At 37.6% G+C, this 27,937-nt stretch overlaps 1 protein-coding gene across 5 annotated transcripts in view; it reads left to right on the top strand.

The window, feature by feature from the left end:
• Eya4 (EYA transcriptional coactivator and phosphatase 4) overlaps window positions 1-25,518 on the top strand; it is a 253,185-nt gene extending 227,667 nt beyond the window's left edge. For 2 of the 5 annotated variants that reach the window (XM_036169270.1, XM_036169269.1), the window contains exons 12-18: window positions 5,357-5,446; window positions 11,681-11,739; window positions 11,847-12,007; window positions 14,383-14,497; window positions 16,847-16,968; window positions 18,796-18,896; window positions 22,201-25,475. In XM_036169270.1, coding sequence (XP_036025163.1) covers window positions 5,357-5,446; window positions 11,681-11,739; window positions 11,847-12,007; window positions 14,383-14,497; window positions 16,847-16,968; window positions 18,796-18,896; window positions 22,201-22,281 — 729 coding nt within the window. In that variant the 3' untranslated portion in view covers window positions 22,282-25,475. Of the gene's footprint in view, window positions 1-5,356; window positions 5,447-11,680; window positions 11,740-11,846; window positions 12,008-14,382; window positions 14,498-16,846; window positions 16,969-18,795; window positions 18,897-18,934; window positions 19,036-22,200 lie in introns of all 5 variants that reach the window. The other 3 variants (XM_036169267.1, XM_036169268.1, XM_036169271.1) reach the window with 3 other exon arrangements.
• The last annotated feature ends 2,419 nt before the right edge of the window (window positions 25,519-27,937 follow it).

Here is a 27,937-nt window from a genome sequence, read left to right on the forward strand (position 1 = left end):
AAATATAATATGATTCCCTATGGCTTTTCCAAGCATCGTTCATCCTTAGTGTTAATTTATCTCTCCTTCCTCCCTTTCTATATTGACATCCCTGCCTTCTCCCATGTTGAAGCACCCTTTTCTAATTTCAGACAGAGTCCCTCCTGGAACCTGGAGCTCACTGATTCAACTACAGGCTGGCCAGTGAGCTCCAAGAGTCTTTTAATCTTTGCCTCCCTAGAAATGAAGTTATAATTGCAAGCCCAGCTTTTAATGTGGGTGCTGGGGATCTGAACTCAAGTCCCTGTGCTTCCATAGCAAGTGCTCTACCAACTGAGCCATGTCTCCAGCCTTACTTTTATTTCATTGATTTTGTTTTACTTCTCTTTTCCCAGAATTTGAGTGCATGTAGGAAATCTAAACCATGTGAACATATGATCAATAAGGGAATTCCTAAGACATTTTCTAATGTTTCTAATGTTCCTAAAGCATTTTTTCCTTCTTCTGCTGCCTCTTCCTCCTCCTTTTCCTCTTCCTCTTTCTCTTCCTCCTCCTTTTTCTCCTCCTCTTTCTCCTCCTCTTCCTCCTCCTCCTTTTTCTCCTCTCCTCCTTTGTTTTCCTTTTAGGCAGTACAGGGAATTGAACCTAAGACCTCATGGATACTAGGCAAGCATTCAACCTCTGACCCATAGAATCAGGCTTCCCTTTAAGAACTCTGAAATTTACTACCTATTCCTCAGATAAATAAGTCAAACACAGTGTTTCCCTTCTGGTTCATGATTGGATTTCATTTCATCTCTTATGTCTAATTAGAAGAGTCCTTGCATCTAAGGAAGCCAGAAATAAGTGCCACCTTGGCTCATGGAGCTGGCTTATCTTCCTTTACAGTGTGCTCTTCTATCCCTTGTATAAAAATCTACAAATGTGCTTTAGGCCCCAAAGGAATAACTGATCCAAGATCTCAGGATCTTAAAAGAAAAATAGTCCTCCGTTTCTTTAAAAATACATAATTGCTGCATCTCCTGAGATATTTTTACAGTGTTTCCCTAGAGGAGGAATTGCAGCTGATGGCCCAATGCAGGGCAGAGACCCACAGACAGACAGTCTGGCTCCAATTTATGTTCTGTGCTAACATGGCTAATAGGCATTAGTATTTTGATTTAGAGAAGTGCCCTACTGGATCCTGACTTGCTTCTATGCACTGGTAACATCTGGCTTAGAGGCACTCATTTCAAGGCCAAATGCTATTTGTTTTCTTCATCTTCTTTTCCCTCCTCTTCCTCTCTCTCTCTCTCTCTCTCTCTCTCTCTCTCTCTCTCTCTCTCTTCCTTCCTTTCACTCTTTCCAACAGAGTGCCTTGGGAATCACTTCAGTGTTTTGATAGAGCAGTACACAGCATAAATTGGCAGAAGTTCCATTTGCCCCATGTTGAACTCTGTTGGAGACACGCTGAATCTTTCAGAACTCTTTTATACATGTAATATGCATCAGAACTTTCATACAACCCTGTCTGTACTATTATTTTCCCACCTTTTCACTCTGTCCAAGTTTTTGCTATCACTTTATTTTCAGTTCTAAACTCAACACTCATTACAGCTAAGTGGAAAAAATTCAGCAAATCTGGATTCATAAGGAACTCTGTAAACATCTATGAAAATGAGTAAGCATTTCAGTACAAAACTTGGATTCTCTCCAGAAGTATGTCTCACTCTCAAATGCTTGATAAAAAGCTGTGGAACTGTAGCCACTGGTGGCTCCTTCCCAGCCAGGGGTGCCTATGATGGCCTGACTCTGGGAAGGCTTTACCCACCAGACACACAGTCCCCTGTTTTGGAATCTGAGATCTATAAGTTCTTCAATTGGAGAAATGTGATGCTGTAATCTGCTTCCTTAAAATTAACTGTCCCAGTGACTTACTTAACTGGAAGGGAGGGGAGATAAAATTATATATTTGAAATGCAGCCTTCCCCAAACAGTCTCTGAGCAACAAGATCACCACCTCTTAATTTGGTTTTCCTTGGCTTATGGCACAGATGACCAAACATCTATCTTTCAATGGGCTTGCTCTCTGGAAAACTTAGTAAAATTTAACCAGTTCACACTCTGATAAAAGTCAAATCTAAACTTACCCAGTTAAGAAATGGAATTTTTGCCAGAATGCTTACTGAGCGCTGGCTGTAGTACAGTATGTGATGTACAAACACCACAGCTTGCAAAACAAGTGAGTAGCCCTCCCTGTGCCATGGGGTTGCATTCCAACGGTGTGCTCGAATATAGCTTTCATCATACCATATGCTGTGCCTGCTTACTGGAAGAGCCATGTATTTTTAAAATGTGTTTGTTTGCATGCTTATCAGATGCACAGAAAATGCATTCTTTGTGGATTTTTTTTCTTCCACTGTTGGATAGCACCAAGAGGGATGCAGTTTAGAAGCATGTTATCAATCAAAAAAAAAAAAAAAATCAAAGGGCCACTAGGGTTTTTTCTTTTCCCCATCTTCCCTTAAATCAGATCTGTAAATGCAAAGAATGTAAGGAATGAACATGAGATAGCCAATAATTTTATTGGGAACTTAAAAAGAGAAACAAATATCGGTTAGGATAAAAGTTTCACTAGCCTATCCTCCAACAGAAAAATTTTAAGAAGCAAGGTATTTATGTACCCCCATCTGAAATGGATATCTTTAGGGCAGAAATCATGAGAGCTCAGTGAGGCTCCTTTCTACTGTCTTGCATCATGGACATTCCTCAAAAGCAGGGAGCGTCACTAATGGAATTATATGTTTTCATGCTGTAATTACATTTGATTTTCCTGATATTTCTGTAGACTTTTTGTTCATGGGTCCATGACTTAGCAGAATATTTAGAAATTTTCTATAACCTTGTCTTAATTAAGACCCACTCCATTCCCTCAAAAAGAGAGGATTAGCAAGAGCAATTTTTAACAGAAAAAGACAAAATGTGTAGATAAAAAATTATTCAAGCTTCAGAGAGTTCTTTCAGTAACAATAAAGGATATGAACAACAACAAAATGTAGTCTTATAGTGGAAGGAAAGGCAATCAGTCAGGGGTCTTTCTGAGTTCTGAAATGGCCTGAGCTAAAAGAAATAAAGTAAGAAAGTTTTGACTATACAATTATATTTGAATGAGTATTTGTTAGACAAAATAATTTGATCTTTGCCTTGTGTTGAGTTATAGTGTAGACACTTTGGACCTTCTAGAACCTGTATGCATAATGTATATCAGAGTACTCATACAACCCTGCCCATACCTTCATCATCCTATTTTTTTACTTTGATGTATTTGGGTATATTGATCCACGTAAGCTGTCACTGACAGAAGATGGGTGTGGCAGTAGAGTCTAAGTCACCATAGGTTTTGCTCCAGGATATGAGCAATATACATAGGATTTTGTCAAGGATCTTTAAGAGACCCCCCCAAAATGCTTGAGAAAATTAAAATAATAAAGTATGGTGAAATCTCACACGCTATTCCTACCTTAGCCTTATCTTCTCTCACATAAAACCTTAAGTTTGTTGTATAGAACAAACCTCCATACCCCATTAGCATTAAATTCCTGTTTTTAGTCTGACCCTCCCATTCTCCACATGTTTCCAAGGCTACAGAATATGGGAGAGATTTTTGAAATATGTTTATACTCTATTATTTCCTTCACAAAGCACTATGGACACAGATGTGGGTAGAAAGCTGGTTGATGTTGTGGAGGGGCATCTACTGGCAAATGGAGCAGGTTAGAGGTATATTTGAATGTTACTGGGCCTGACCTGGATGGGGTGTTCTTATCTGCAATTGAAGTAAAGTTAGTTTTGCATCTCCCCAACTTTACTACATTTCTTAAAATGCCACTTATTAGAATATTGAGATACAAATTTCAGGTCTGTTCTCAAATTCCTGCAGTCTGGTTCATGGCCCAGCCACTCAACCCAAATCATACTCTGAGGAATTCCTAAATAACTTCTCAGCCAAAACCAATAGTGTCCTTCAAGACTTCTCAGCTTTATACAAACTCATTCTCTTCACTCTGAAATAGCCATCTAGTTTTAAATTCAAAGGAATCATCCCTTCCACTTTCTCTCCTTTCTGCATCTTCATAGTGATACCTGTAGTAGTTCTTTAGATTTTGTTACTTGTCCGTAAACTCTTCTTAAGGTCTCAAAATTTCCTGATGCTGGAATTTCACCTTCAGTTAGTCATGGTAAAGTAACAACTCTGCTCCTGATTCTTAAGCTTTTGCTGCTATTTGAGATATTGGTCATGGATTATAAGTAGTAAATGAATATTCATTTATTTTCCACTTCTTACAACCTTTGTGAAATTAAGGTTAGAGCTCACTACACATATAGTTAAATAAGATTTCTGTTACCCTATCAATCAAAATGCAATCCATTCTTTGCTCTTACTATCCTGACATAATGCAGTCTCTGCTCAAGTCCTATGACGTTCACTTGGCCTATGCTTTTCCATCTCTAACTTGATTATGGCCATTCTTTTTTTTCCTTTGATTTTTAAGATTATAATATAATTATAACCTTTCTTCCTTCCCTTTCCTATTTCCAAATCCTCTAAATACCTCTCCCTACTCTTCTTCAATGCACTTCCTCTTTTTTTCACTGTTATTGTATGCATATATATATATGTATATATATGTACATTTATTTCTAAATATAACCTATCTAGTCTGCATAATATTAAGTGAATATCTTTTCAAATATTTAACATGTTTTCTCTATTCTTCATCACTTATCCAAATATGTTTTCTAAATGGTATACATAGCATATGTAAACTAGTTGGCTTTCATGCTTCTCATGAATATACTGATTTGGTAGATAAATTTCTATTGAAATATGTTCTTAATCTATATGTGCATATAAATATCTGTAAATTACCAGATATATCTTTTGAGATTCATGTTTGTGGATAATTCATAAGTCATTTTATACACACATATGTAATTTAAATATTATAAATAGCATAATTGTATTTGGGTCTATACCATAAATTTCAATACATGTATACACTATGTAATGATCAAGTTGATAATTAATAGTTCCATTTCAAACATTTACCATTCTTAGGGGTGAGAACATTTGAAATCATTTATTCTGACCAGATGGAAGACTACAGTAAATATTGTTAACTATAGTTACCATACTTTATATTATCAGCCACTAAGACATTATATTTTTAGATATTTCCCAATTCTTCAACTCTTCCCTCACCTCTGGAAAACATTTTAATCCTCACTAATAATTCATTTAATATTTTGCAATTATTCTCCAACAATATATACCTAAAATATTTATTAGTCATTGAGATTACTGAAATTTTACCTCATTATATATGTATCTTTTCAGGATCCCCCAATGGCGGTGACCCTTGGGCTCCGAATGGAGGAAATGATCTTTAATCTTGCTGATACACATTTGTTTTTTAATGACTTAGAGGTAAGAATTTTAAAAGCCAAGAATAATTATTGTCAACACAAAAACTTTCAAATGGTATCATAAATGCAGAAAACCTTAGGAAATTTGAAAACATGCATTCTTATCCCATGAGAATTGTGAAGTTCTTGTCAAGTGGAAAAATTGCCTAGACTAGTATGAACAGACTGCAAACCTGTGCTCTTGATTTATACATATTTACAGACACATGCTTGAGAACAAAAATGTCTTAGAAAAGCAGATGGCCCTCTTTGTGTCTTGGGTCAAACAACCCCTCATTCTGCCCTTGTTTCTTTGGTATCTCAATTTTGCATTAGCATCAGCCTACCTAGGTTACTAATCAGAAAATGGTTCATGTTATTCACTAGATGGTATTACCAATCCTCTTCCCAGGAGAAGCATGGACCATTGAGAGTTGCAGCATCTAGGGACACACTCTCATTTGTATTATCTGCCCTTCTAGATTAAAGAATACTGGGGCTAGTTACATTGCATAGCTGATGAGTCTTAATGCATTGAGTACTTAACTTCTATCAGGGCTTCTACTCCTAATGTCAATGCCAACACAATTGTCTTGTTTAAAAAGAAAAGGATACAAAGAAAGTAAAAATGAACAAAATGAAAGAGCACAAGGAAAATCTAGCCTCAGAGTAGCTACATGTATGCCATGATAAAGAGCATAATCTCTGTATTAGCAATCTGGGGTACCAGACATGCAGAAAGGAGAATACAAAACACTGAAGTAGTTTTGGCAAAGAACCAAAAATACCTTGTGTACGAACACAATTGAGCTCAAATAGAGATTTCTCATTTTTTAAATGACACACTTAAGTTTTTATTTTAATTTTGTGATTTCACAGTGAGGTAAAATTATTTATCTATACCCACATTATGAACAGAGATGATGATGATTATTATTATGACATTGTATATATGCCATATATGTCATATGTGTATGTATTTGTGTGTGTGTATCTCCAAGGTTACCAGCTAGCTCAATCATTGAACTCTGATTTTAAAGCAGGTTTGAAGCAAGAGTACAGACAGACTTCTGCCCCAAGCCTTGACGAAATTAGGGTGAAAGAAAGAAAAGCCACATTTTAGGGAGTGACTTAGATAAGACTTTAGGTCAAGACTTAGCTGTCCCAGAGACAGGAGATGAAAAATGATTCCATGTGAGCCGTGAAATCATGTGCTGAAAGCTGCAAGGTCAGAAGATATCAGTTGTTGTTTTCTCAGCCCCGTCCACGTTTTCACTGCGTGATAAAATGTCTGCTCAAAGAAGCTTTATTTGTCCATGAGCAATATGAAAGCTCAGTGTTCTTCGTCTAGCTCTCCATTTTTTTTATAGTAAGAAATACTGGTGACCCTTATACAACCTGACTTAAGTTATTCCCACTGCTCGTTATTCCCAGGGATACAGGATGCTTTTACAGTGATGCCTGTAAATAGGAAACAATTGAACTTACATGAAACTTGACATTTTAAATACAGTAATAGCTAGTTATTACGTTTCTTGTTCTTAGTATGGATGAGTCTCAGCTTAAGATTTGTAAGATAGTTAATATTTTCTAAGTTACTAAGAGAAATGAGAAAGTGTATGTGGTTTTGTCCCAGCTTTATGATATGTGTCTCATTTGACTTCTTTGTACTGGAAACACATGGAATAAATGAACTTTAAGCTTTTTGGTGGCATATTAGAAATAAAATGGAGTAGGATAAACAAGGGTCATCAAGCCCACCAGATCCCACTATGACAGAAGAGAATGGACTCCACAAAACTGTTCTTGGAGCCCTAGACAGGCACTATGACACACACACACACACACACACACACACACACACACACACACACGCAAACACACACACGCAAACACACACACAAAGTGCATGCACACACATAAATACAATAATAATAAATAGTTTTTAAATAACTATTTTATTTTAGCAGAACATTAAAATGAGAATGTGGGGGTATCTTAACACAAATATGTAAATACCTTTACATGCTTGGAGTAAATATTGCAATATATATAAAAAGCTGTGGCTATATTTTGTGCTTTTAGACTTTTCATCTCATGCAGGATATGTTAAAGGCACTTCATAAATATCCGCTGTGATCACTAACATCAATATTAAACTGAGAAATATTGGTGTTGACATTTCTCTTTTGGGTGTGTTTTAGAATTCCACAGAACCACTATTTGACTTAAGCCCCACAGTTCAACTATTGAACTGTACTCCGCTTGATCAATTAAAGATAAGCCTGATCAAAGCAGCAGTGTGTGCATGTGTGTTTGTACAGGTAGATGAGCCCAGGAAACACAAAAGTGTATTGCCAAGTGACACAAACAAACACTGGACTAATAAAACCCAGGCAGTAACGTTCAAGTCCGTTTAGCAGAGTTACCTACATGCCTATTATCTTGTGTGGCTAATTTTGAACATCACATTTATGTCAGTATCCCTTTTGTCAGCAAACTTCTGACAAAGGCTCCATCATAGGAATTAAGAAGCCAAACCTGCTTCTGCTGACACACAGAATTGCTCGACACAGTACATAGTACCATTATCTTATTGTGAGAATTTTTTTCCTGTATATTTAATCTCTAGGATCTTTGGTGGAATCCAAATGTCTATTTGAAACAGTAAATGCCTTAATACGTGGTGCACCATGGGCAGTGACAGCTGTTTCTCTCAAACTTCCTCAAGAGATCCAAATCTGAATCTGACTAGTCAACACTTCATTCCATTCTACCCACCCCCAACTCCAGCAAGAGAATTCTCTCTGTTCAAAAAAATGTTATTTCAGTTAGAATAACTTCCAGAGGAGAAAGCACCAGGGAGTTGGGGTTCACAAAAGCAAGGGAAGAGTCCTGTGGCTTATTACTGGAATAGATCAGGAACAACTTTGTGGTTACCTTATAAGACAAATTTAAAGCATTTATGATTAACACCAGAATTATTTCAAATATTTGAGGTCTTTACTAAGCTATGTTCAAAACCAAAGCACTTGGATGTTTGGGGGAGTATTTTAGATCTGTGTTAAAATGATTGCTGCATGGCTCCTCACAGTGAAAACTAGTTGATGAACAATTATTTATCTTTTCCCTCAAAAAATCTAAGTAATTGAAGTTCAAGTTTCTTTCACTGGACCGTAATCCTCGGGCAACTGTCCAGAGTCAACACAGAGTTACTAAGCATAAATTTAAAGATAGATTTGGAAGGCCCTCAAACCTAACTTCAAATACAGAGTGCATGGTCCAATAAGTTTGATATACTGTTGTCCTCAGGAGTCAAAAATGAATTTGGGGACATGTTATGTACAAATTAATCATGTGAGTTTAATACTTGAAATGTCAGGGGAGCTTTTCAAAAAAAAAAAAAAATAGAATCAAAAAGTAGTCAAGAAATAACTTCTGGTGGTTGGAGGAACTCACAAAAATCTCCCTGCCCAAGAATGTCACCATGTCTGAGCTAGAGAGATGGCTCGGTGGTTAAAAGCACTGGCTGCTCTTCCATAGGACCTGGGTCTGACTCCTAATACCTAGAGGGCTGCTCACAACTGTCTGTAACTCCAGTTCCATGAGATCTGACACCTATTCTGGACTCAACAGGTACCAGATACCCATGTGTTACACAGAAATACATGCAGGCAAAACACTCATACACACTAACATCTATTTAAAGAATAATCACTGTCTGAAGAAGAAATACTTAGGTCTTGGGTCGTCCTGAGCTACTTCATTGCCACCATATTCTGCCAGCTTCCATGCTAACTGCTTAGATTAATTTAAAGCCCAATGCAACAGCCTGCTATACTTGCATCTGATTTTTTTTTTGGAGGTGCAATGCCTCCTTTCAGTGCAGAGTAGAAGCATCCTTCTCAACTAATTCTTTGTCAGAAAAGGGAAACAGCCATAGTTCAGGCAGCTTCAGTTCCTATTCTGTTCTTTTTCTTCTCCTCCTACTCATGACATCCACATCTTTCCACAACCCTCACCATCTAGGGTATTAATTCACGTCACTATAACTTCTTGTCAGGAACATGAAACAATTGTGGCAGTCCTACCAATTGCTATCAGTTGTCTAGACTGCTGCCATGTATTTAAGAAGCGACTCTTTTGCTTTTGAATTGGGAGTTATTTTTATTGGTGTATACTCATTGCACATGATACTGGGTTGTATAAGGACATTTTCCAGCAAATATATTATGTACTTTGAGCATATTCCCCATTCCATATTCCCCTTCCTTCCAGTTTTTAAGTTTCCCATTCAGCTCATTCACTCCCCAAATCCTGGAATATTTTCTGCCTCTAGAATATGCCTTTTAAAATCACTATGTCCAGGTTACCTTTCACAGAAGTACTCTCATATAATCTCATTAGAATAACTCTTCTCAGCCCTTAACCTGTGAACACAGGTAGAGATTTATTCAAAAATTACTAATCCCATAATTTATGCAAACCTTATGAACTATTAAAATTAGTATGCCTTGATTTTTGAAAGATTTTTTGGGGGGGCTTTGATTTATATTTAAGGGTATTTTTGCCTGCATGCATGTATGTGTACCATGTGTGTACAGCAGTAGAGGGTATTGTTAGCTGTCCCAGGAGTTCTGGGAACTGAAACTGGGTCTTCCAGGAGAGCAGCAAATGCTTTTAAATGCTAAGCCATCTCTCCACCCCAAATACATTTTGAAGTTACATACTAAAATTTGGCTGACTGAGCTTGCCACTTAGTTTTGTGTTTTATTGTTGTTTGTTTAGTTCACATTTATTTTATTTTATTGGGAAAGGAAGCTATCCACATCACACATATGTGGACCTCAGAGGACAACTTGCAGGAGTCAGTTCTCTCCTTCCACCTTGTGGGCTCCTGGGTTCAAACTCAGGTCCTCAGGCTCAACAGCATGCTCTTTACCTGCTACTGAACCAGCCCCTCACCCGCCAATTCTGTAAATTAAAAGAAATCTGAGTCAATGTAAACAGGATAAGTATGTTTTGTGCATAAGACTGGAGGCAGACATTCATGTTTTGCTACAGGTACTTTCAGGTCTATGACAAATTCTAAGTGGAGAGTCTTTCTTAATATGGTATATTTTCAAATTTGATAGTTTTTCAATTGATTTTTTGAATTATATTGCTACATATAGCATCAAAATATGTAAGTATAAGTAAAATAATCTAAAGGAAATATAAGAGGCCCAAAAGCTGGGGATGTAACTCAGTAGTAAAACATTTGCATAATATATTCAAGGCTCTAACAGGGCTCTGGCTTCAATCTGCAAAGCTCTCTCTCTCTCTCTCTCTCTCTCTCTCTCTCTCTCTCTCTCTCTCACACACACACACACACACACACACACACACACACACATTTATTGATTTATTGTTATTTGTAATCATTTGTAGCTGTTAATCATGGACTCTGAGGGCATTTTAAATCCCACCAGCAAATTTCACCTTAAATCATGTAATGTTTCACTGGAAGTTTGCAGATTATTTAAACACAGAACAAGATGCTTAGAACCCCAAAGAGTCCAGTTCTTATGTGGAAGCCACTATTTGCTTTAAACAAACTAACTGGCAATCAGATCCAAGGTGGGCATCCTTACCAAGTTTATTTTCCTTAGCGTTTGTAGTGTATTTGGTATGTGAATCTTCACTGTTTTACTTGAATTCGTTGAACTTTAAAAATGTTTTAAAGCCTGATGAAAAGAGGATGTCAGCTTCTATGGTTACTGGCTTTGTTCTCTATCAGAAAACCATGAGTTTAAGTAAAATAACACCCCCACTCTAGCAAAAAAGCAGGAAGTCTTGGAAAGCTCACAGGACACCATGTTCTGAGGTCAAGACCCCTTTGCTGCTACCAAGCAAATAATCAATAATTGTGACTACTTGATATGTTCAGATCCAAGGCACATTGTGTCTTTTCAGATTAGCCGGGACACTAATCTCAAAGATTCAAGAGGTCTTCCTATCAGTGACATTAAGATTAAATTTATTTTTCAAAGCACTCCCAAGTTTTCAGGCCTGTATGTGACCCCTCTGGATTTAGATCTGAGGAAAGAAGTGGTACCATTTCCCCCACACAAGAAAACAAGCATTAGAGGGAGCAATGGATGGGCCCATGCTGCCATCTCGTGGCCATAGTCTAATGCCATAGAATGATGGGAAAACATTCCGGTATTAGATGTGTTTGGAAGAATGGTCATGTCTGCTCTTTCCTTTCCCTCAGGAGTGTGATCAAGTTCATATAGATGATGTTTCCTCAGATGACAATGGCCAGGACTTAAGGTAAGCCATGCTTTTCAGTCTTCCATTTCCTACAGAAATTCAGCCATGGAGTTTTGCACATGTAATTATTTCTTTTATTTCTTTTTAATGTATTTTGGGTGTTGCAGTACCTACAGTTTTGCAACTGATGGCTTCCATGCAGCTGCAAGTAGTGCGAACCTTTGTTTGCCAACAGGTGTGAGAGGAGGAGTGGACTGGATGAGGAAGTTGGCTTTTCGTTACAGAAGAGTAAAGGAATTGTATAACACCTACAAGAACAATGTCGGAGGTATGTGTGGCCAATTTTATCCAGTATCAGCACCCTGGGTCCAGGTAGAATTCAAGGTGTAGCTTCATAATGCAGACTGGTCTACTGGAAAACAAATCAGCTAAAGGCTCACACTGAAAAGTACTGAGCCTGAATTTTGGCTTTCTTTGAATTACGAAAGGTTAATTGAATGCACCCTTGTGAAAAGACTTGGCTATGCTGTGTGAAACCTTGTATTCTATCAAGATTCCCAGCAAGATATTTACTCTGCTTCATGCACAGTACTCTGATATTATCAATGAAAAACAGACAAATTAGGGAGGTGGTCTAAAGAACCTTGCAAAGCTGAGAGCCATAATTGTTGAAAGAGTTAATAACAATCTCTCTCTCTCTCTCTCTCTCTCTCTCTCTCTCTCTCTCTCTCTCTCTCTCTCTCTCTCTCTCTCTCTCTCTCCTGTCAGAATGTACAAGCAGTGGTTTATGCAAGTTCAAAATGTGCAAAAGATCTATTTGATCTTTTTAAAACTCACACATTATCTGACAATGTATCTTCCCACATACAAGACAGTGCTCTCTATGATCATTGTGGGATTTTAAACCTCTGATACTCTATAAGCAGTGTCTAAATCACATTATATTTATCCATATAATTTGAGTCAGTATTTACACCTTTAGCCTCAAACCACCACCCTGGCTATGGGAAAATGGATCATCTTTTGTTGTTATAATCAATTTTAGGTCAACAGATTCCCAAGATTAGTTCCAAGATCGGTCACACTCAATTCTTCCCGCAAGCTGTTTGTTTTTCTTTTTAAAGGAAATGTGTTTGATGAGCAAAAACCCAAAGTAATCCAGAAGAAAATTCTTTTTCTAAACACATGTTCACATTCTGTAAGTGTGTGTAGTCATATGTATGCCACAGAATAAAATGAGTAAAATCTTAATCCACAGCAACAACTTTGCACCCATCTATTCTCAATGGGGGTGATGTGTTTGTTACCCAGTATTCTCTAGCATTAAATCATATTAAATGCCCAGTGGATACTTAGTAAGTGTAAAAGAGCAAGGCAGAACCATGGACAGTGTGAACATTTGAGCCAACAGAAAGTTTATACAGGGAAGACTTTTGTCTCCAAATAGATAACTGAGCCCGGCTCCAACTCCTTGTCCGATTTCCTAAATTACTCTATGCTGTGTACAAGACACGATTTTCTAGGTAAAATCCATTGTAAATAACATGTTTAACTTAAAAAAAAACTAAACAGCCCTTTGAGAGGTCTGAAATATTTGTTCTCTGTGTGTCTCCCCCCACCCCAATCTTATAGAGTATTGTTAAAATTACCTTAAATTGAGAAGACTATTAGTATATAGTCTTGTCTCTTGAATACTTAAATCAATGATGTGAGTTTGTTTTCTGTCAGATATTTTATAGCATCTTTTTACTGAAATGTGGAAAAATGAGACTTCCTAGAAAGTAAAAGTTTTCATGTTAAGTAGCTCCTACTGTATGTTTGTGTATTTGCTCCCAGTATCTGAAATACAATTTGAGTGAGAAACCTTCCTTTTGAATGGATACTTATGTGATCTCATTTTATCAGGACAGCGGGGCTGCTTTGTTTTTCTCTCCTTTCTCTTTTCTTTTTCTTTCCCCTTTCTTCCCTTTCCTCCTCCTTCTCTTCCTCCCTCTCTCCCTCCCTCCCTTCCTCTTTTCCTTTCTGTCGGGGATAGGGATTCCTGCATAATACTCATGTGATCCACCACTGGCAAATAGGCCAACATCTCTGTAAGCTAAAATTTAACATGCCTACTTCTTCCCACCACTGTTTACACTAGGATAGTCCACCTTGGGATTTTAAACATAGCTATTAAATTCTTTTTAAAACATAAAATATCAGTAAAGGCAGACACTAGTTTGAGAAGCATTGTAACAGCTGCACACCAATGATGATAATACTTTTCCAAAGTGGCATACTAATTGTGACAGTATTTTTAAGTGGCATATTTGTGTTCCTGGGCTGGAGAGACCCCACCACTCCTCCTGAACTGACATACCCTAGCCTCATCAATGGACTCAGGCTGAGAAGTTGCTGAGCCTTCCAGCTTTTCTGTTAGATTCAAGCTCTGAGAAAGGGAAAACATTGGGGGCTGCTTTTCCTGTGTCATGTCTCTGTCTAGCCAAGTGGTTGACGACTAAGTGTTGTCTAATAAGAATTCATTGAATGACTAGAGAGGAATCAGCTCTGAAACGGTGCATCCATGTCGATATAAGCCAATACCTCTTTACTTAAGACACAACCAAAATAACAATTGTTTATTGTAAACAGAAGAGATGCCAAATTCCATATTTCGGAGACAGTGTTCAACTTCTGACTGCATGTTGTTTTCTGGTGTTTCAGGGCTCCTCGGCCCTGCCAAGAGGGATGCGTGGCTGCAGTTAAGGGCAGAGATTGAAGGCCTCACAGATTCCTGGCTAACAAATGCACTGAAGTCTTTATCAATTATTAGTACTAGGTAAGTGGCGTTGTTGCCCTTCCCTTCTACTTCAGTTATATGGAAGATCTGGATTCAATGGCACAACAAAGAGAAATTGTTCCAGTCCCTAGCAGTTCACCACATCCAGGGGTTTTCAGTGTGTGCGCGTGTGCGTGTGTGTGTGTGTGTGTGTGTGTGCGTGTGTGTGTGTGTGTGTGTGTGTGTGTGCGTGTGTGTGTGTGTGTGTGCGCGTGTGTGCGTGTGTGTGTGTGTGCGTGCGTGTGTGCGTGCGTGTGTGTGTGTGTGTGTGTGTGTGTGTGTGTGTGTGCGTGCGTGCGTGCGTGTGTGTGTGTGTGTGTGTGTGTGTGTGTTCATAACTACTGATAATCCCTCAGGAAAGTCACATAGCTTGTCATGAGGAGGAATCAGTGCTGTGTTGGTGACAAATTCTAAGGGATGATGACAAAATTACAATAGGACTTTTTGTAAAAAGATGCCTGGTGTAAGTCTAACAGACAACATGAACCATTTAAGTGCATTGGGAAAGAACAAGGAAGATTTGGGCAACCTCTAGCCTGTTCAGTGTTTCTACAAACTTGTTAATATAAATAACAAAATTACAAAGACTTCAAGATGTTTTTCATCCTTGTACTGTGAACAATAATTCAAGAGTAGTATAAATTTGGGATGTAATGGGTGGTGGATGAGATTAATCTTTCTTATTCCATAGTTTTATTTCTGACTTAGGCAAACCAATAAAGATAAGGTTAACCAGTGTGTGGGTAACAGATATAAAAAGAGGTGTTATCCAGACAGATAGCAGATGCATAAAAATTTGCCAGAGTAAAAGAAGAGCCTAATACTTAGGACATGAAAGTAAATTTATGTGTCAAATCTGGCACGTGGTTCCTTCCTGGTGGCAAGATCAGAAACGTCACCAACAGAAAGCCATTGTGGTGTGGGCTTGCATTTAGCTTCCTGTGTTGATTTGGGCAGGCATGAACAGTTCTTGGTGTCACATTCTAATGGCAATTCTGACAGACATGAAGCCTCCAGGGTCCAGTTTGGTAGTCCTTGGAATTTGGTCTGTAGAATCTATACAAAAGAGAAAACTGCCAAGAATTCAGCCTGTAGAGAGTCAAGTGTGGAACAAATTTGTACATTGCAAACTGTTTGAAATGTTGGGCCCAAATAAGTTAGACTTTACTCTGTATCTAGAAATGTAAGAATCAGGGTGAGTGTGTAGGAATCACAGGAAGGGCCTTTAATTCTGTATGCAAGAATTGTCTGGCAGTTAAACCTGCTTGGACATGGAACTTGTGGCATCATGATGTCGGTAACTGTGACATACCAACCAGAGGTTAGGGACTTTGAGACATGAAAACTTTGAAATTGTATGCAGTCATGTGCATTTCTCCAAGAATTAAATCAACAGCTCATTTATGTTATTTTTTTATAAATGAACTTAAAGCCTTATGTGACCTTAAGAATGAATAAATGAATGGAAAAAAGGCCTGAGAATAATAAGCCAACATCTGCCAACTACTTAGTTACTCTGTCTGACACTTGCTAAATTATCAATATATGTTAGCACTAACTGATATTTGGAATTTACACAAAACACAAAAATGTAGGGAACGTCAGAGTTCTCAGCAAAGTTAAGTTACTGCTTTATCACATGTTCAGTGGCTGTTTACTAAGCAAATAGCTCCAAGGGAAAAAACAAACAAACTCAAGATAGCATTATATACAGTCATGAAGAACTAAAGGCCACCTAAACATTTTTTTCAAGTCGTGTTGCACCAGTTGGCAAAAGAGTTTGCTTGTGGATAATAAGAGGATAGCAGATAAAAGAGATTGTATAGATAGTATAATTCCTAATGGTAAAATAAATTTGCAAGTGAAGACAGAAGCTATCTCTGAATGTGTAATTAATCATTGACATTTCTCATTTCCTTCTTTATATTTGTCCTTTCCAAATTTCTGCCATAGAGTATTGATAGTTTTGAAAGATGACATACCTACTAATATCACCTATTAGTAAATGGTGAAACGTCATTTCCAAACCACCTCTCCAAACTTAAAAAGCCTGTGTCTTACATCCCTCCATTTTCCTCTCATCATTTAAGGGTTAAATGACTTCGAGCAGAATCTCGCTCTGACAAAACATTATGGAGACTTTTAAATGTCAGAGAATGGTCTTGGTTTGTTTGTTATTCTTAATACTCTGCCTCTCGGGGGAGCATCTGCTGGCCGATGGCACTGGCGGTGGGATACCGAAAGAGGTGATTCCTTACAGAACTTAGAAACCACAGCGGCAATTTTTAATCTGACTGGTAGGAGTTGTTTACCACTAGGAAGCAAACGGGTGCATTTCATCCCTGTTAGGAGTAACTGTGTCAATGTCCTGGTAACGACGACCCAGCTGATCCCCGCTCTTGCAAAGGTTCTGCTCTACAGCCTAGGAGGTGCTTTTCCCATTGAGAACATTTACAGCGCTACTAAAATAGGTAAGAAGACGACTTGAAAGTGTGTGCAGCGTGTAGTCACATCGGTGTTTGGGGTGTTCCACTAATGTATTTATATTTCTACATGATTCTCTTTTAGTCAACTTTCCCATTAACACACCCAGAAAATTTGGGAACACTTCACATTAACAAACTCATGCGTAATTCATGATATATGTGTGTGTTTCACGAGAACTCTTAGCTAATAAAATGCCGCACTTAGTGTTTAGGCAATCCTAACCCATTCTGCCCATTTTTCACAGTATCCTAGCATATATATTGTCTGAGTAATACATGCTCCACCCACAGTATTTAATTGTTCAATTAATATGAAACAGGATCACATCTTTGCATATTCAATAATACTGACTGATCTAAGGTTAAAAATAAAAATACTATTTTGGCATCATTGGGAAGTGTCAGATTAATTCCACCATCAATCCAAAAAGTAATTTCATGAACAAGTGAAAGTTTTTCATCAAGCAAGAATAATTTTAGTATTCATTACATGAGTGTCTGGAGCCTGGTTTCCGTAGTGTAGTGGTTATCACGTTCACCTCACATGAGTGTCTGGATTATACATTTCTCCTCAATACACAGGACTCAAATAACTGCAGCCTCCTAGGTAAACTACATTTATAGAGCCATCTTCATCTTTAAATATTGTTTGCAGAGTCGGACTTCCAACTATTATTCAAAAACAAACTTCAACTTCTGCCATCCTTAGAGAGTTACAAAAACACAGAAGACAGAAGACTGTCTGTGGAGGACATGTCTGAGAGAATAAATAGGTTATGCAATATGTCCTGAAGGGCAACAAAATTATCTACTGCCACTTTGACAAGTTAAAAATCCTAAAATCTCCCACCAACATAGCTAGCCCTAGGTCTTGTGAAAGTTGCAGCCATTTGGAGAGAACAGTTAGGGAGAGCCAAACTTTCTTAAAGTATATGTCACATTGTCATGCACACTACAAATCAGAGCCTTATGGTCTATGAAGACACGTATATTATACTCATAGAACTGACAGAATGTGATTCTTCTTTTTGACAGCACAAATGATTTTTCAACTTAAAGGTTGATATTCTTCCCATTGACCAAATTTGTTCCATTTAATCCATGAAAGTAATTATCATTTTTCCTTTGTCACTAGTAATTTTTGTTTTAGCATTCTGAACTAGCAGATTAAAAAAGAAAAAAAAGTCAACATTCTTGGAAGGAGATTCAGGAAAAGACGCCAATGTTGTAAAGATAAAGCATGAGCAAGATCTCCACAGCAATACCTCAGGGTGCCATCAGCAATTCCACTATGGTTACTGCTGTGGTCAATTGGACAGCACACTTGATATAATTAATCTGACTATATGTGCTCTCACACACTTTTTTTAAAGGAGTCATTTATCAAGGTAAATCTGTTAGTATTTCCTCTTTGCTTGGAGATGAGATTTCAATTTTCCCCAACTGACTTGCCTATCCAAAAGATAAATTAGATAAAATTGGTTCTTAGAATTAAACAAATGCTGTAGAAACTTCTATTTGCCTATAAAAGTTGTTTGACTACTTTTGCAGTAGAGTTAAAAAAACACACTAACATTTTATCAGGGTCAAATTTTCAAGCCTACTGTCTTTCTTAGAATATCAAAAATGTTTAATAACCTATCCTAAATTAATAGAAATCTTATCTAAATATGTGTGTTGAATGGTAATGCCCGGGTCATAAGGTCATAAGCTCACTCAAATGTTGTTCAAGAGACATTAATTTAACACTTTGTGAATCTCTAGGTTAATGAGTACCATGGCCAGAAGAATAAGCAATGCATTGTTTTTCAGGCAAGGAAAGCTGTTTTGAGCGTATAGTGTCCAGATTTGGCACTAACATAACTTATGTTGTGATTGGAGATGGCCGAGATGAGGAGCATGCAGCTAAGCAGGTAATTTTGCTCTGAACTTTATCTCATTTATCTTCCAGGCAAAGAGAGTTGCTTTGAACGAATAATGCAAAGGTTTGGCAGAAAAGTAGTGTATGTTGTAATTGGGGATGGTGTAGAAGAAGAGCAGGCAGCGAAAAAGGTAACCTGTCTCAAACAGTGTTGGTGTGATGCTTCTAGTGCAAGCCTTCTTGTGTGCATCCCTGTAGTTTGGCAGCTTGACAAGTGATTGACATTTATAGATGCAAATCAGTAAGAGCATGATAGAGTCAATGTTGACCTGCAAATAAACCATTTGGAGTCTAGCATTTTATGCCTAGAACTTGATAGGAAATACAGGAGAATTCATTGTTATTTATTTAAATGTGCGCAAATATATAAGAAATATACTAATGTATTTAGAGCATATATTTAACACACACACACACACACACACACACACACACACACATATAGTGCACACAAAGATAGATTTAAAAAAAACTCATGAAATTTACCAGATGAAGAAATTTAATAAGCTCATAGCACAGTCCGCGAGGGTGGCCCATGACTCTCCAATGCCACATGTGCCTTGCAAGTGCCTGGAGAGAGATGGGTTCCTTGATAATAAATGCTGAAGGCATACTTGATAGAGAACTTGTAAGAGGCCTTCATCAGTATGGTTGAAATGGGTGTATCACTTACATTTTTTGTGCCAACTTGTCTTAGAGTCTTACTGGCAATGTTCCTCCCATCTAGAAGTCTCTCACATGTTCCAAAGAGTTACTGGTATTTGAGGCTTTGAGCATGCTCAGAAGATTGTGTAGGCCTTACTGATTTAAATAAGGTTTTTATCTGATGCATATTTCTGATGAGGAACCAAGGTAGTTGTAAAATCACTAAGTGATTAGATCCACACCAAACAACACAAACCTCTACCATCTACTTCCTTCACTGAAGGGCCGCAAAATAAAAGAAACTATAAATGACATTTTAGCTTATAAAGAGAATGTTCTACTTCTCATCTACAGGCTGTCCAGATCACTTTCTAATAAAGCCTCCACTACACACACATACATATCACAGTATAGACCCAGTTTCTGTTTTCTATAGAATAATCAGAATGAATGGTTTCATAGAAGATTTTATGACCATAACAGAAAGATAAATGATTGATGTATCCAGCCAACTCAAACCCAACGAACTGAAGGAAGGAAAAGGGTTCTGCTTCAGAAGGTTTGCAGGCATCAGCAGCAGCTGTCCCCTAGATTTCCTGAGCTTTCCCATTCTGTTATGAGAGCTGGTGACATGGAACTTCCTGAGTGTTAATTAGTAGCTGTGACTCAAGACAGCACACTGGTCCCAAGGACATTCTGTATAAGGTCAGCCCTGCAGCCTCAAAAAACCCAACCTGCCCTGCTGCCTGCTGCTTGAGGTGTTTACATCTTACACACAGTTGCCATCTTCTCTGGAGTTTATGGATGTTTGTTTTATAGGAGTTTGTGGTTTTAATTTTTCATATTTGCACCAAAATCACACATAGCAAACAGACCCTTAGACAGACAGAAGTATGTCTTTAGCCTATGTAAAATTTACTTATCTCTGGGTTAGAACTAATAAAGCTCACGTTTCCAAGCCAATAACAATGTGTGCCTTTCAGAATTAAGATTTATCAAGTCCATGCTAGTGATCCACACTGGGAATGGTAGGTAAGGGAGATGCCCTCTGCTTTGCAGTTTCAAGGGCAAATAGCTTGACTCCAAATGGATCAAAATTTTGGATAGAATGCTATTTTCAAATGGTTGTTTAAGTAGGTACATTTTGGGTGATGGGTGAAGGCTATGATTCTATTTGGAAACATAGGTGGCTGGTTTCCCTGGTACCCAGAATGCATGCTTTTCTTTGAATGTAGAAGTAATCGCATGTGCAGACATACTGAGTACTGTTTCATTATTACAAATAGATCTGAGCTGAAATACAAAATGTTACACTTCTCAAAAATTTTTGCTCTAATGAACTAAAACCTATGTTTGTGAAATTTCAGGGGGAAAGTCAAATCTTAGCAATAAGAATGATAACTGTTCTCTCCTCTCAAGATACACAACATGAGATGTGTATGTAAATTTTAAATTTTCTAAAAGCCACATTCAAGAGAAAAAACAAGTAGAGTCAGCTTTAATAATATCTATTAATTGTCTCAATCTATCCCAAATATTGTATATCGACACTTAGCCTATATAAGAATTATTGACGTGATGTCTATATTCCTGTGTTGGCCTTGGTTTTGAAATTCAAAATGTATTTTAAATTGGACTAAACATATTTTAAATACTCATAACCACATGTGGTTGATGGCTCCCATACTGAACAGCAAACAATTATGTAGCAATAATGATTACAATACAGCTTCATGTTAACATAACATATCTTTTTCAACATATATATTTCCACTGCATACAGACGACATTCCATTTATATATGTCCTAGAAGATGTTTTAAGTTCAAGTGAACCAATAATGCTATTACTTTGTAATTTACTACAGTATATTTTTCATTGTATTGTTTCCAGTGAGGTCTCCGCAGATATTATTTCCAATAATCTCTGCAAACCCTGAATGCCACATCTATAGTGCATCTCTAGAGACTACAAACCAGTATACGATCTGTTTTCTCTCCACACAAGTGTTGTATGTCCCCATTAAAAGTCTAAGTTTAGGTCCTCTCCCTCTCAATCTTGAACTAGTGAAATAAACCAAGCCAACTACTGGCTTAAGTTATTAGTTATCCTAGACAAGTATGAATATTATCAATTCTAATACTCATTTAGTCCAACTCCAAATTGTTTGTTGCATAGGTAGGAATTCACTCTTTTTCCCCTCTCAAATTGTCAAGGACCTATGAGTTTAGGAAGATCATAATGTAATTTTATTTCATTTTTAACCAAAAAATCAACTTTTAAAAGTAGCGTGCTGATAGATAGTTTGTCCCTCATTCACGCAGGATTTCTAGGCCATCTTTCTCTCCCCAATGTTGACCTTGGTAATGCTGTTTACAGAGTAGAGATTAAATCATGTAGGAGACTCAGTATTGGCGGTTGTACATTAAAGTCCAGTTCAGATCTATTTCTTGATTCCTTAGAAAATTCCACATTGGTACTACCAGACCTCCACCTGTGACTCTCCCTCCATTAATCTTCCTCCCTTGAATTTGGGTGAACACTACATCCTGATGTGTGCTGCTGTCTCCTTGAGATTATGGTTATGATCTGTCTCCATTCTTCATTCCTACCCTCCCCCTCTTCCCCTCTCCCCTTGTTTCGACCACACAGCACAACATGCCCTTCTGGAGGATATCAAGCCACTCGGACCTCTTGGCTCTACATCAAGCACTGGAATTAGAGTACTTGTAACTGTATTCTCTAGCTGGGGATCCATTTTTTTTATATTTCAAGTACACTGAATTTTTATGTGTGATCCAATGCCACTGGCTTCTTCTACACATGTAAATGGTCTTAATGGATGAAATCATATGTGGAATGAAAACTCCAGAGTGAAGACTTCAGGTTGCTGAATGGAATTAAACATTAGTGCTACAGAAAGGAAACTCTATGGTCTTATTATCTTTACAATACTTTCATGGTTTGAAAAAAAATCTGTGGAGGTTGCTGACATACACCAAATGAGTCCTAACTGGAATTAACAGCTTTAGTAAAGAACTCAAACCCTCCCGAGCCACAGCACCTGTTCTGCCTCTGACAAGGTGGTCGAAAACATTCCTCAAAATGGGAGCTCTTCTCAACCCTGAGGTTTGAATCTGACTTTTAGCCTACCTAGCCCAGAAAATCTGAATGCACTCAGACTGTATAATGACAGTCCTATCTAGACCTGTAATTTGTGTAAATTATTGATGGAAATAATTTACTGTGACTTTATTAGCAGCTGACTCTGAAAGTGGATGCAATTTTTCTTTTATTTGTTGGGGCGGGGAGAGGGCCAGGGAAATGGGAATATAATATTGTCTCTTTTTTAAGTTTGGCAAAGAGAATGTTCATACTGATGTGTTGTGCCTTAAAGACAAGACAGCGTTTGTGTGTTACAATGTAACTTTGGTTAAAGTCTCTATAGATAATGAAAGACAAAACAAACAAACAAAAAACAAAAACAACAAACAAAAACCTTTGTAATAATTCTTCACATGACCAAATTGAAAATTCAAGCTATCAGTTTCATACTGAATCATCAACAAACTGAGGATTTGTTAGAATGGGAAACCAACAGTAATAATACAAGAAGGCTTGCATTTTATTTGGGTTTTGAATGATTCCTGTAATCAGTAAGAGTCAACTAGCTGAACATCCGCTCATAAGCAAAAGGTTTGGGAAACAGTGGGTTCTTTATTTAGAAAGCGAAATACATGTTGAAGTCTCAAGTATCCTTTCTTACAGTTTCCTGGAAGAAAACTAAGAGCCATATTCACGTTAATTTACCGAAGTTTAGCTTAAAATTCTGAGTGTGTGTAAATTACTTAGAGAAAGATATTAGGGTACAAATCATTAGCAAGTGTCATTCAAGTAATTTTTAGAATGTGCTATGGATATGGCTCAAAATACACATTGAGTAAATACAACAAAGTACATTTGTCTCCCATGCCATTGCAATAGTGAGTACCATACCAAATAGATAGGGAAGAAACACTGAGTCTGTGAAAAATCTTTATAGAATATCATCATAAATTAATTATCAAACAAGCTAGATCTTGATGACATCACCAGATCTCAACAGTAAAAGGGATTAGCTCTCCTTTGAACACATCAATTCAGGGTCTCCCCATCTACAGCCAGGAATACATTGATTTCCTCTTCTATGGTTGCTGAACAATGTCTGCATTCATTGCTGGGAGAGCCTGTCATCATTGTGTCTGCATGTCTTTTTGTTTTGTTGGTGTGTAGCCCATGTTAGTAACATGATACAGATTCTCTCATTGGCTATGACATGGTTTGCCTTGTAGAAATTTAAGACTTCAAGAAGTAAAATATTCTAATGGTGTAAGCACCTGAAGCTCTATGTTCTGAACGGCATCAGATGGACTCTAGAGTCCCCCTGTTAGTCAGTGCCCCTCATCTGAGGCTAGTTCATGATAAGTCATCACCTGAGACTTCTGTAGCTTAAATAAGACCAATTCTTTGCTCAAACATCACAATGAATACTCTAGAGAGGTATATTTCTTTAGAGAATGATAAGGCCCTGTGTAGTGTAGAAAGATAATGAGGTAATTCTGCATAAGATAGGGACTTCTTATATGATCCTTATTTTTTAAATGTTGTGGCTTTTGACTACCCTTTCCCATAATGCTACAGTGGCAAATTATGATTGAAATATTTTAATCCTAATAATATTAATAATAAATTTTACACTTCTGCTGGTCTTCAGCTTAAAAATGGTTAAGAGGTTAAAGACTATTTTTTTATTACCAGTACTCATATGTGCACTTAACCTTAAATATTTATTACTATGACTAAGATGAAGTTACTTTGGCACACAGCCAGTTTATTTCATTGATAAACTTGTGGCCCTTCATCAAAAGTTGTAATTCTTTTTTGAAATCTGATTAACAAAGCTTCTAACACTGCTCCACTTGAGGGCCAGACAGACTCAACTAGGGAAAGACTCCATGGGCTGGCTGCTGGCACCCTCCATGATAATTCTCACACATCTTCCCCACCCCCCCCCCCCTCTCCCCCAAATATCCATCTAGGGGAGACAGCCAGTACAACATGTACAAGTGGGGTTGAAGGAAAACAAATTATCTATCTAGCACAGCAATGGTGGCAGTCAGAAAGCCATTGGCCCAACATGGTCATGTGACTTTGAGCAGGCTCAAACTACAATTCTTCTCTTCCCACCTAAGGACAGAAAAATGCTCTTTCTTTCTGGAAAAAAACAAAACCAAAAACATATCAATCAACCAGCAATAAAGAAAACCAGCCCCACAGGTAGTTCCTGCATTCTGTTTTTATGCCTTGTTGGAAATGAGTTTGAAAACTGTCCTCCAACTCAGATGGGGTTTGGACTATTACATATTCAAGCTTGATATCATATTAGAAAAAAATAACTGCCTTATATTGCACCTTAAATATATCAAAACCCTATCACTTGAGTAATAAAATAGTTGACCTGACTACAATATTATAGCATACATATAAGATGATAAAAACCCTGAAGAAATGTGTCAATCCAATTCAGTCAGAGTTTAGAAAATAAGATTTTAAGATTGTATGGTCTGTGCACAAAAATAGGTACTAACTGTCTGGTGAGCGAAGATCGAAATAGCTTCAACAGCATGCCTTACTGTGAAGTTTTTTGTGAAGCCTACTTGCTTGTGACAAGCCTACATTCTCAGTAAATACAGCATTTAGTATTTCTTTTCAACACAAATATAAGCATCATGAGCCAAAGTTGCATTTTGACTCCTAATTATGGTGGTGTTCTAGGGATCTCACAGTCAAAGTCAAGGGTTTCTGTTAGGTATTAGTAAAGTTATAGATTATTGGGGCCTACATAATTTAAAGAAATGTAAATTAATATTAAAAGCTTGTAAAAAAATATGTACATCTTTACTATTTCTCAATAAATACCTTTGCAACTGTTTTCATTTTCTCCATGCTTCCATTTTATAGAGTTCTTAATGTGCATACATTGCCTGGTTCTAAATCGCGTGAAATTCATATTTAAGACTCAGAATGTAGTGTTTCTTTTCGGAATATGCTGAGGAGTATTCACTGAAGGCAGACTGAGTTATAATACAGTGAATGTCACTAATGAACACTGGAAAGTGGATGGTTTATGAAGGTGTGAGTTACTTGTAGGAACTGTCATTCATTCAAGCACAACCATAATACAGCCACAATTTTTAACAACATGGTAGTGTCTACTAGAATCGGTATACATGTATATTAATTTTTGCATGTCTGAATGTGCACATGTCATGTCCCAAATACACATGTGGAGGTCAGATAACAACTTGTGGAAGTCTGTTCCACAATGTGAGTTTGAACTCAGGCTGCCCAATTGTCCCTTAACCTGCTTTGCCATCTTGCCAGCCCATAACAGAATATTTAAAGAAAGTCCATTTAGATGAACATGGCTGTAATTATTATAATCCACAGCTTTTGTTACCAGTGTCTTTCAAGAGAACATAAAAGTATTTTCATGAAATGAATTTAGCAGTTTGTCATCACATGCATGATGTTAATTTCTTCACTTGTTTATGTGAAGATCAAAGACAAATGCCAGAACCACTTTAATCCTCCTATAATTATTTTTTAAAAGCCTCCAAATTAACAAAATTTGGAGGAAATTATGTGAGCATACTCTAGCAAATCTTATACTGTACCAAAGACCATTAAGACCTACAGAATACAGTAGGTGTGCTTAAAAGTAATTGACTTCATGAAAGCCGGACAATGGTGGCACATACCTTTAATCCCAGCATTCAGGAAACAGAGCCAGGCAGATTTTTGTGAGTTCAATGCCAGCCTGGTCTACAACAGATGGAGATCCAAGACAGGTACCAAAATTACACAGAGAAACCCTGTCTCGAAAAATTGGAAAAAATTTAATTGACTAGATGAATCTCTTTCTGTTCTCTCATATCTAACTACACCACTGAAAGGTGAATTTGTGAGAAATATTAAATTTCCCTTCTTCTGGGCTTCCAAACAAGTGTGTCTACTTTGCTTGAATGAAAGAGCTCCAATGAATGCACCCAAACCAGAGGATGTGCTTCTACCTCAGCTGCATCACACCTCTCCACAATTACCACCCAGAACATAGCCATCATCATTTTCCACTTGTATCACAATTGGCTTCTAGTTGATTGTGCAGATACATTGTGGACCCTAATAAACTTGCCTGGAGTCAGAGGACAGAGGCAGCCACGAGATTAGACATAGAGGCCAGACAGTGGTGGCACACACCCTTAATCCTATCACTCAAGAGGCAGAGATTTGTCTGGATCTTTGTGAATTCAAAGCCACACTGGGAACAGAGCCAGGCAGTGGTGGCACACACCTTCAGTCCCAGTACTGGGAAACACACTTGTCTTTAATCCCAGGAAGTGACTGTAGGGTGGAGAAAGGTATATACGGCGTGAGGAAATGGGAACTAAAACAGTTCAGCTGAGACCATTTCAGGTGAGGTCTCAGAGGATTTCAGTCAGAGGATTCATGGAATTGGTGAGATAATAGGTGGTAGCTGTGGCTTGCTCTGCTTCTCTGATCTTTCAGTTTTCACCCTGATGTCTGGCTCTGGGTTTTTCCTGATGTGTCACTCTGGGTTTTTTATTATAAGACCATCTAAGATTTGAACAACAGTTGAGTATCCTGCTTGGGCCTCACACTCTTCAGTACCTGTCATTACAGCAGCCAGAATTCCTGAATTCCTTTGAATCAGAACATGGTCCTCTGCTCCAAGAACTGTCTTCCACCTCATTCAACATAAGCTGCATTGTCCGAAATGACTTATAAAGCCTACATGGACAATCTGGTGATGAAAGTAGTTCACCTTCGTGTTCTATCCTCCTCTGGTTAATTTCTTATGGCTGAATATTTGTAATCTTGTCACACACTGGCAAACCAACTTCTGCAAAGATTTGTCTCCAGGATTTCTCCTTCTTCAGAAGTTCTTCACCCAGACATCCTCACTGCTTATGCCTAATATTACTTTAGCTTTTTCCCAAATACTATCGTGTGACTAATGAGGTTTTAATCTCTAAAATTAGATGTATCTCCACTTCTTTATATTAAATAATATTAATCCTTTGCTTTATATATATTTTATTCACCTTTAATATGGTGTTGCTTGACCATTACAAGTTGTGATCTGTGAAGCCACAGATTTTCCTTTGTTTTACTCATTTCTGCAAAAACAAATATCTATGAAGATTACGGGCACATAGTAGGAACTATGGCACATAGTAGATCTATGATCTATGGCACATAGCAGGAATTTAAACAGTGTTTGTGGAGTGAATGGCTAAACCACAGGACTCATGGACAATCACCATCT

Source organism: Onychomys torridus, chromosome 19, assembly GCF_903995425.1.
Source record: "Onychomys torridus chromosome 19, mOncTor1.1, whole genome shotgun sequence".
NCBI lineage: Eukaryota > Metazoa > Chordata > Mammalia > Rodentia > Cricetidae > Onychomys > Onychomys torridus.